Genomic DNA, 11,322 nt, shown 5'->3' on the forward strand with positions numbered 1-11,322 from the left:
TGCGGGCTGAGAGCTTCTTGTGTTGGGCAGATTTTACTGTCACAACAGGGATTTATTGAGTATAAACCCCTGTTGTATTTCATACTAAGCTTTATTTATATTGATTATGTTTTATTTTTATTTTATTTTATTTTTTTTCTATGTTGTTGGACCGGACGGAAAATAAGAAGGGTGTGGGAAGATTGGAAACAGAGGGAAGCAACATCATAAAACAACCAGGACTAAGTAACAAACTAGAATGGGCCGGGCCTGTCAACACACACACTCTATAATTACACACACACTTGTTGGCCAAAATAGTCTCCACATTTAAACTAATCATAATGTACTCAATGCAACTGTAACTGCAGCTCACACGCTCCATCATACAAACCCATTCAGATAAAGACTTTCATTCTGTCACACAAATGGTTAGTGATAAAGTGAGCTGATACCTGTGCTCAGGTGAGTGTTTATGTTTCACTGAGGTGGATGGTAATGGAATGTACTCAGGGAGAGAGCGCCCGGCCATCCCCACGCCCAGACCCCCCGCCGGGGCAGCAGCTGCAGCCAGGACCCCCCAACACCCGCCATGGAACCGCAGAGGGAACCCGCCCGGCGGGCAATCCCGCCAAGCACCCAGACCGGGGCACCCGGGGCCGCCGCAGAGGCCCCCCACACCCAAGAGCAGGAAGGCACAGGAACACAGAGAGTACAGGACCCATAGACTGTAAAAATAATGGACTAAGCGAGCAATGAGGTCCCCCATTGAAAATGCATTACTTCCTCTCCTCGTGAAAGTAGGCTGCCGCTTTCACCGTAACTTCCTGAAACGGATATCGCCATTTGCAACCCATCTTCAGCGATTGGTCTGAGTCATAGCTGAGTCATGGAATCTACAGGAAACAGTGTCGCCAATCAGGAGTGAGATTATTGCAACCGTCCGCCTCTTTCCATGCCTCGACCATGAGACCGCGGATGTAAACAGCTTCTACTGTAATAACGCCGGCTGAGGAGAATTGTACAAGTCAAAGTTCAAGCCTTTGAGGGAGAACCATTCCAACATTTGATTCTGTCAGCGGTCCTTTGGGATTTACTTACATTTATTCCTTTTTGTCGAGATAAAAGGAGCATTTGGGTGACGCCGCTGGAGAACGGCGCGTGATCCCCTTGCGCGCGCCGCAGCGTTACTTCACATCCGCGGCCACGTTAAAGTCTGATCAGATGCAGGTGAGAAGCGCGTTCAGCGGTATTTAAAATAAATAACCATCCTAACAAGTGAACAGCTGGATCTTTTTTCTGTTTGAAAATACGACCAGGTCCTTTCAAGTTTGTCTCGCGGTCTTCAGACGTCTTTGTCTAATTCAGGCTGCAAGCTGGAAAAGTGAAGAAGATAAAACTTTGGTTGGTGATTTTATGCGCATATACGCAACTTAGAATTTATAAGCTACAATCAAAACAGTGAAAAAAAGAAAAACAAAGGTTAAAGAAAGAAAAAAGTCCAAAGCACATAACCTCAGAGTGAAATCTATTTCTACAGAGTAAATCCTCATCTAAAAATGTCGACAGCATGCTCCTCTTGTTGTTTCAAACTGCTGCATCGGTACATTCCATTGAGGAAAACAACAGTAGGACAATGATTGGTACATTGTTGAATTGTAAAGTAGGTGTTAAAAGGTCTTCACGGAAAGCATTGATGAAGTCTGCTCCCATTGGCTACCCGTCATCTGTCACTCAAACCGTCCAGACGTTCGACGTCAGACCCACAAACGCTTTTTGAGCCATCTGATTGGTCAATTTATAACTCTAATAACTTGTGATAATGGAAAAAAATCTTTAAAAAAAAATTAGGATTAGAAAAAAGAAGTTAAGCAGAAAGCAGCAGAGGAAGAATGGTTATTCTGACATATAAAATGACTGAGAAATAACTGTCTGTTTCCCAATGTAAGTCAATGGGACTTTGGCCTTTTTGCAACCCACTGGTACTTCCTATATGGAACACGGAAGGAGGGGGGCTTGCTCTGTCCAGTTATTTTTACAGTTGATGACAGGCCCCAGCCCAGCCAGAGGAGCAGCCCCCCACCCCGCCAAGAGGGTCAGCGAAGGACCCCACCCCCGGAGAGCCCCCCAACCCCGAAGAGCAGCCCACCACCACCGAGCAGTGCCGAGCATCCCCCCGGCCCACCCCAGGTATGAGCCAGGGCCCCCCAAGGGCGACCCACCCCACGCTCCAGTCAACCGCTCGTCCCCATCGGGAGGGTTCAAGGGGATGAACAAGGCAGGGGCCACCAACACCGGCCGAGGAGAGGTGTTAATGTTTCCGATCACAGCGGGGCTCTCATAGAATCCATTGTAGACAGTCACCTGAACAGACAGAAAGTGTCTCCAGATTAAACATTATTCTGATTGTGGATTACTAAAAACTTCCTTAGAAAAAACAAAATAAAACTCTGACCTCTATCATATAGATAGACATATCAGTCATACTGACCTATACTCTGTAGGTTGTGGAGTAACTTAAATCTTTGAATATGAAGTAACATCTTAAGCTCTTTTTCTCCTTTACAGGACCACTAGAATCATGGAGACGTACTTTGTACTCCCCCTTTGGTCCATGCAACTTTTTGGGCTTTTCACACTTTACATCAATGATGTTATTCTCTGGAACCGTCAGTCTCAAATTCTGAATTGTTATTGGGACTGTTGGAAAATGGAGAACAAAAACCAATAAAGACCCCTTCAGAGGGAAACTTCAAGTTTATGTTGAATTAAATATATCACCTGATACAAACATATATGTGTAAAATAACCCACATAAAAGCACATTTTTGCAATTAGAACACTATTTACCACTGGTATGAAGAAAATAATATAATTAACATGCAATTATACATTTTAGAAATCAAATTATGCTTTTTTAAAATTTATTTGTTAATATTTATTTTCATTGTCTTAAAGCTGATTCCGGGTATCCAGACTTAAAATCTTTTTTTGTTTTTTTTTTTGTTTTAAATGTTTTACCATAATAATAATAATAAAAGCAGCCTCATCTGTCTGATGAAGACAAAGAGGATTTTAGGTCCAGATGCTGCAACTCAACTTCATAACAATGTCACCTGAAAACATGAGGACCTTCATCCACATTATTCTCTTTATTTTAATAGAGAACTGTTTAAATCTGAAAAAGATTCATCATTCTTCATTTTGTCAAATAAGATTCAAAATAGATTAAATAACATGATTCCATCCATCTTCCTCCGCTTCATCCGGGACGGGGTCGCGGGGGCAGCAGTCTAAGCAAAGATGCCCAGACTTCCCTCTCCCCGGCCACTTCCTCCAGCTCCTCTGGGGGGACCCCGAGGCGTTCCCAGGCCAGCCGAGAAACATAGTCTCTCCAGCGTGTCCTGGGTCTTCCCCGGGGCCTCCGCCCAGTGGGACATGCCCGGAACACCTCACCAGGGAGGCGTCCAGGAGGCATCCGGACCAGATGCCCGAGCCACCTCAACTGGCTCCTCTCGATGCGGAGGAGAAGCGGCTCTACTCCGAGCTCTCTCCGGGTGACCGAGCTTCTCACCCTATCTCTAAGGGAGCGCCCAGCCACCCTCCGGAGAAAACTCATTTCAGCCGCTTGTAGTCGGGATCTCGTTCTTTCGGTCACGACCCAAAGCTCATGACCATAGGTGAGTACTGGAACGAAGATCGACCGGTAAATCGAGAGCTTTGCTTTCTGGCTCAGCTCTCTTTTCACCACAACGGACCGGTACAGCGACCGCATAATAGCGGACGCAGCTCCAATCCGCCTGTCGATCTCACGCTCCGATCTTCCATCACTCGTGAACAAGACCCCAAGATATTTAAACTCCTCCACCTGAGGCAGGAGCACTCCACCCACCGAGAGAGGACAAACTACCTTTCTCCGGTCGAGAACCATGGCCTCAGACTTAGCGGTGCTGACCCTCATCCCGGCCGCTTCACACTCGGCTGCAAACCGCTCCAATGCATGCTGGAGGTCCCGGTTCGATGGAGCCAACAGAACAACATCATCTGCAAAGAGCAGAGAGGAAATCCTGTGGTCCCCAAACCAGACCCCCTCCGGCCCCTGGCTGCGCCTAGAAATTCTGTCCATAAAGACTATGAACAGAACCGGTGATAAAGGGCAGCCCTGCCGGAGTCCAACATGCACCGGAAACAGGTCTGACTTACTGCCGGCCATGCGAACCAAGCTCCTGCTCCGGTCGTACAGAGAACGGACAGCCCTGAGTAAGGCTCCCCGGACCCCATACTCCCAGAGCACCCTCCACAGGACACCACGGGGAACGCGGTCGAACGCCTTCTCCAAATCCACAAAACACATATGGACTGGATGAGCGAACTCCCACGAACCCTCCAGCACCCTGAAGAGGGTGTAGAGCTGGTCCACTGTTCCACGACCAGGACGGAAACCGCACTGTTGTTCTTGAATCTGAGGTTCGACTATCGGACGGACTCTCCTCTCCAGTACCCTGGCATAGACTTTCCCAGGGAGGCTGAGGAGTGTGATTCCCCGGTAGTTGGAACACACCCTCCGGTCCCCCTTCTTGAAAAGGGGAACCACCACCCCAGTCTGCCAGTCCAGTGGTACGGTTCCTGTCTGCCACGCAATGCTGCAGAGACGTGTCAGCCAAGACACTCCTACAACATCCAGAGACTTGAGGTACTCAGGGCGAACCTCATCCACCCCCGGAGCCTTGCCACCGAGGAGCTCTTTGACAACCTCGGTGACCTCAGCTTGGGTGATGGACAGTTCCACCCCAGTGTCCTCAGCCTCTGCTTCCTCAACGGAAGGCGTGTCAGCAGGGTTGAGGAGATCCTCAAAGTATTCCTTCCACCGCCCGACAATGTCCCCAGTTGAGGTCAACAGATCCCCACCTGCACCGAAAACGGTGCCTGCAGAAAACTGCTTTCCCCTCCTGAGACGCCGGATGGTTTGCCAGAATCTCTTTGAGGCCAACCAATAGTCCTTCTCCATGGCCTCACCAAACTCCTCCCAGGACCGAGTTTTTGCCTCCAACACAGCCCGGGCCGCAGCTCGCTTAAACTGCCGGTACCTGTCAGCTGCCTCTGGAGTCCCACAAGCCAGCCAGGCCTGATAGGACTCCTTCTTCAGCTTGACGGCATCCCTTACTTGCGGTGTCCACCACCGGGTTCGGGGGTTGCCGCCACGACAGGCACCAGAGACCTTGCGACCGCAGCTCCGGAAAGCAGCGGAGACAATAGAGGTGGAGAACATGGTCCACTCAGACTCCTGGGGGACTTCAATGCCCACGTGGGTAATGACATGATTCAAAAAAGAAAAAATGAGTAAGTAATATAGCTATAATTTAATTATAAATATAATTTAGTGCATTATTTTTTTCTATTTTAATATCAATATTAATTCAACTGCTGCTCAGATTTCAAAATACCTGTGTAGAAAAACAACAGTTCAAAGTAGTGACAGTTTTAGGCTTTTTGATTTAATAAAAAACAATCAAAACAAAAACATGTTGTTTGTTGTTTCTTTCAAATGTTCATGAATCTTTCAAAAAGAAAATTTCTTCATTTACCTCCAGCATCTGTTTCGAGTGTTTTTTTTTCCATCCTTGATTAACTTTCTTATCGTTGTAGGTGGGATGAACTTCACAAGTATAATCAGTGTACGGCATCAATTTGTTTAATCTTTGTTAAATAAAGGAAAGATATTTACATATTTTTGAACATTTGTACATTTATATTTTACAACATAAATGCAAGTGAAGCATTAAAAACATCCAGGGATCTTTTTGTTTTTTCGGTTGAATTGCAGAAATTATAAAACATCTCCAATATAACTTTAGACTTAAGAATTATCAACTAAACATTGCCTTTTTTCAAAAAACATTTTCTACTAATATATTTCTTTGTTTTTTAAGCAAAAGCATAAAAATGAACAAAAATATTACGAACATTTCAACATTTTCACTTACTGTCATACTTTGTGTCACAGCTGCAGATATAAGAAAGTTTTGGGAGATCAACACCACAGCTCCTATTAGTTGATGTCCAGTCCAGTTGAATAGAAGTGTTGTCTGATGTGCTTCTTCCATCGATATAAAAACCTGTTGGAACACGCTTCACATCAGCTAATCCTCTAGAAGATGTTTCTGTACTTTCATCCTACTGTGATGAAGTAAACATCCACGTACCACAGTCAATGTTAAAGATGACAGGTGGAGTTCTGATAAAAACAAAGGTTTCATTCTTGATCTCTCCAGTGCAGCTGTAGTCAGTGTAGGGCTCCAGAACAGACAGATTCATTTGTTTTCCAGGAAGTCTGATTTCTTTAAACTTGGTCAAATTCAGAGAAAATGATTTATTTAAGAATGAACCAGACAGAGAACAAAAACGTCTTTAACTAAAACTAAATAATTTTAGACTAATGGTCAATGAGGTTATTTCTTCCTCTCTAAACTCTTTTAATAAAAATGCTGCAGTCACAGTCTCAGTTTAGAGTGTCCACCCACCTGAACAGGTGTACTCAACCGTCAGATTTTTACAGTTTGGAGGTAACTTTGGCTCAATCCTTACAGGAAGTTTTGTGGGTTTGGGCTGATCTATCTCAGCTGGATCTATGAAATTTAGATTAGAAAAAAAGACGACATGAAAATAGATCAGGTTTAAAAATAAAATCATTTCAATATAGGGCTGCCCGGTGGCGCAGTGGTTAGCGCTCTTGCCTCACAGCGAGAAGGCCCCGGTTCGAATCCCGGCTGGGACCTTTCTGTGTGGAGTTTGCATGTTCTCCCCGTGCATGCGTGGGTTTTCACCGGGGACTCCGGCTTCCTCCCACCGTCCAAAAACATGCTTCATAGGTTCATTGGTGACTCTAAATTGCCCCTAGGTGTGAATGTGTGAGTGAATGGGTGTATGATTGAGGCCCTGTGACAGACTGGCGACCTGTCCAGGGTGTACCCCGCCTTCGCCCATCAGTAGCCGGGATAGGCTCCGGCACCCCCGCGACCCCGAAAGGGAAGAAGCGGCCAAGAAGATGGATGGATGGATGGACCATTTCAATATATATTAAGATTTCTTTTTACATACCGATTGTGATGTTTTTGGTGATGTTAACTGTTTCACAGCTTTCTGACTTTATATCCACAGTGAAACTTGAGCAAAAGTCCTCCTCCTTCAGTTTAAAACAGACAGATCCATGAGACATCTCAGTCTTATTTCTGTCTGGTGTTGACTAAGAATTGCTGATGTCCCAATCACTTTGGTAAGAAACATGTCCAGGGCGGTGTTTGCTGACTTTAATGTCATCAGGAGCTGAAACACACAAATAGTTTGTGTAACACACAATGTGTCTTAATCATTTAAAAACGTGAAGATACACAGCAGAACAATATAAAGTATTTGTACTCACCTGCAGATTCTGTGGTCACGACAGGATATTTCTTTATCATTCCATTGAGCTTTGACAATGGCAGTACAGGGCTTCAGACCTGTGATGTTACAGGTCGAACTTTGATCACAGGACGGAAATATGCAATTGTTTCCATCATTTAGAGAAATGTTGTATTCAGTGAAAATCCAATCATTCATCTGAATCTGAAGGCCAAACTTGATCTTGGTGACGTTGTAGGAACCTGCACAGACATTTTTATGGCAACTTTACTATTAATAAATGTTTTATTCAACTTATTTTAGGATAAATTGAACAAAAAGATCCTGAAACCAAAATATAAATGTTTATTTTACACATAGAAAAGCAAAGTTTAGCAAAGAAAAAATTTATACTTTAAGTGGTACTCACACTGAGGGGGTGCTGGAGTCCCTGGAGGACACAATTAGATTTGATGAAAAGAAAGAACATGTTATTAAATGTTTAGGCAACAATAACATTTGATTTCACAATCAGATAAATTCCTGCTTCATTAAAAAAAAAAAAAAATTTTTTTTACTTTTTTCCTTAAAAAAGGGAAACTGTTTCCAACCTGAGGATGTTGTGATGACGTTCATCTGGGTGACTGCAGGTGAGGTCAGGTTCTCAGTGCTGTCGGACTGATTGGATGGGCTGAGTGTGGGTTCGGTTGTGTTTGACATTTCTGAAGGAGAGGTGACTGCAGGTGAGGTCAGGTTCTGAGAGCTGTCAGACTGATTGGATGGGCTGAGTGTGGGTTCGGTTGTGTTTGACATTTCTGAAGGAGAGGTGACTGCAGGTTGAAGAACCGGAGATCATTTTTAAGTGAAAACATCCAAATGCAGATACAATGCTTAGCTTACATTTAGGATATTTCACCCCCAACAGTTAAGCACTACACTACAGCACAACACTGCTGACAAACAAGACATCAAAATCATTTAAAGTACTATTGATGTCTTTTGTACACACAATTTACACTACTGATTAATACTTAGCAAATTCAAACATTTCAGACGGTAAAATTAAGAAAACATTTTCTCTCTGGCCTGTTTTTATGCAGAAGACGCATATTTAGGCCTCAGCGCTCCAATCGAGCTGCTGCCGGACCTTTGTGCCACCCCAGTCGCTCGAATTGAGTCACAGGACTTCAGATCGCCATGTCATGTCTGCTCAATTGACTTAACATTGAAGCTGGCCGCCTCCACCGCCCAATCGCGTTCAGTGTGAATGCACCTTTGAGATTACAAGGAGCATCACCTGCATTATCAAAGCCAAACATAACTTTCTGTGCAGAACAAGAAGCCACACAGACTTGAAGACCTACTATTAACTCAGCAGTCTTACTTCCTCTGTGAATTTACTAATGAAGAAGTAACACGAAGAAGTAACACGACATGATGGCTGAATATGCATAACTTTAAATTGCTGCTTTACTTCTAAAACTTTGTTTCAAAGTATGTTCTTGAATATTATGAGTGTTAAAAAATCATTAGGTAAATCCGGTCCACGTACATGTGGACATTAACACAACTCTTCAGAGTCACACAAAGACTAGAACATGATCCTAGATGTAGTGGGGAGGATATTAGGACCCAGGAGGCCAGGAGTCAGCTGCCTTCTCCCGACGGAGAGTATTTCCGGGGCAGCACTCAGGAACGGCATACTTTTTTTCGCTTAAGTACACAATTTCAACAGGGCAGTACTACAAAATACCACATCAGATCAGGCTGAAACTTTGTGGGTGACATGACAAGAAGCTATACTCTAAGTGAGAAGTGAAATGGTTCTGTGAAAACAAGGAGTTACCCCTTACTCTCACTTTGAAATGAAGCCTTTCTTGCTGCTACCGTAATGATTGTATTAAAGTCGCACGCCGTATTCCAGAGAGGGCTCACTTGACAGCAGTTTAGCGAGAGCGTGCTGGCTTGACACCAGTGGTGAGGAGGCGTTCCTGAGTGTTGTTCATCCGGTGTGCTAAACGGAGCCCAACGGAGACACGAAGGGAGCGCGGGAAAAAGTTCAGGTACTGCAGAAAACCTCTCTTTTCTAAAATATACTAAGTCCGCACACTGATATTAAATCTGCGCAGGCTGTCAATCAGGCCAGACGTGCTGCTTGCGTGGGCCCCCCTCCCATCTCATCATAATCGCCCTTCAGGAGCAACGCAGGTGAAGCAGTGGCACTGATGCAAGGTAGTTTCTAAGTAGTTAAAATGGAGCAGGACGTTTCTGCCTATAATGTGACTTTTAACACTTTGATGCCACGTGTACATGTCCTAAATCTAGACCGGGGGTCGGCAACCTGCGCATGCGGCTCTTTAAGCACTCCCTTGCGGCTCATTGGCGCCTCTTAAAAAATGTTTGAAAATAATTAACAATGTTGGTAAGAAATATATTGTGGCGATTTGGGTGGGAGCAGAACCAAGCAGATGGCTGGCAGGTTTGAATCCAGAGATCACTTGTGGCCCATTCATTGCACGACCCTACGTGATTGGAGGGAGAAGCGTACACGCAGGCCACGTACATCAGGTGGTGTCAACATTTTGACCAACATTTCTTTAACAGCACAGAACCACAGAACAGCCGACACTGTGAGGAGCCTCACTCATACACACACCACTCTCACTCATGGTGCCGGTAAAACACTCAAGTCCCATAATGCAACACAAGAACAGACACTAACTCCACCCACTAACAAGGAACTATTTCTAAATTAACAGTCAGGCTGCCACAATATTTTTGTTTTAATACGATTTCTGTAGGAGGACAAACATGACACAAACATCCTTTACGTTTTCCAGTTGTTGTGAGATGAGTGTAGATGCTTCCACGCCGTCTGAGTCAGCGCACAGCAGAATTCCTGCCCGTGCGTCTGGAGCGCACGTGAGCGCACGTTGCTACGCGGGTTTTGAAGTCGGGTCACGAGCTCCACGTACAAATCGGCACGCATTGAGCGCGCTGAATCTTCAATCCGGTTCAAGATTTCCACGCACAGTCGCGGCAGCTCAGAGCTGTAACTGTGCGTGGAAATCTTGAACCGGATTGAAGATTCAGCGCGGGAGCTGCTTGTGGGCGGAGTCTGCTTCAAAGCACAGAAGTACCAAACGTGATCACGAAGGAGAAATGAATCATTACGGTTTGTGTCCGCTCAGGTTAATATGACACCAAGATGAGATGAGCGCTAATGAACAGTAGAAGAAGAATAGAAGAAGAATCTCCTCCCGCCACTGCGTGCGTGACCGCGCTGCTCCGGTGTGGATACCACCTGCTGAGCGCGGCGATGTGCAGGTCTCACACACCGGCCGCGTGCGGTGCGTGGCGGGGAGGAGATTCTCCTTCTATTGTATTTTTACTGTTCATTAGCGCTCATCTGCATCTACAACAGGGAGAACCGAAAGTAAAAGTGTTGAAAATCCCCCAAATCTTTCTGAAGACTTTTGTTTTCACAACTCTGTCCTTTTAAATGTCTGACTATAAGACTCACGCGCGCTCCAGACTTGGAGGGCAGGAATTTAGGTGTGCACGCGCTTATATTGACTCTTCATTGAAAGTGTTGATTGACGCGGCCAGTGTGGAAGCACCTTAAAGGTGCACGTTACATTTTTTTTTTTTTTTTTTCAAATCCTCTAAATAAAAATGACATCAAAAATCGTATTTCTTTATTGCATTTCTTTAATTTCATCAAAGCAATGAAACAAACTGTAATTCATTCATATTGTAGTGATGGTCTCAGACACGCTGGGCTTGCTGTCGGTCTGGCAGCGCAAGGAATTGTGGGTTACCCGTTCTTTTGCCTGTCTGACTGGAATTGGATTTAAGTTTGGGTTTTCGTCAATGTGTTTTGTTGTCTGACTGTTGAACATTTGTTGGCATTTATGATTTTGTCCTGTTATGTTTGAATTCTTCCTGCACCTGGAGTGAGAA

The 11,322-nt window shown here is 44.8% G+C and overlaps 1 protein-coding gene across 1 annotated transcript in view; it reads right to left on the bottom strand.

Moving 5' to 3' along the window:
• The window catches only part of LOC112150143 (receptor-type tyrosine-protein phosphatase C-like), a 33,642-nt gene extending 27,009 nt beyond the window's left edge, over positions 1-6,633 (bottom strand). The window contains exons 1-3 of the mRNA XM_036211555.1: positions 6,501-6,633; positions 6,183-6,317; positions 5,964-6,095 (exon numbers count right to left, since the gene is read on the bottom strand). Of these exons, the coding sequence (XP_036067448.1) occupies positions 5,964-6,095; positions 6,183-6,294 (244 nt within the window). The 5' untranslated portion in view covers positions 6,295-6,317; positions 6,501-6,633. The remainder of the gene's footprint in view (positions 1-5,963; positions 6,096-6,182; positions 6,318-6,500) is intronic.
• Between the last annotated feature and the right edge of the window lie 4,689 nt (positions 6,634-11,322).

The sequence above is a fragment of the Oryzias melastigma genome, linkage group LG4, assembly GCF_002922805.2.
Source record: "Oryzias melastigma strain HK-1 linkage group LG4, ASM292280v2, whole genome shotgun sequence".
Classification (NCBI taxonomy): domain Eukaryota; kingdom Metazoa; phylum Chordata; class Actinopteri; order Beloniformes; family Adrianichthyidae; genus Oryzias; species Oryzias melastigma.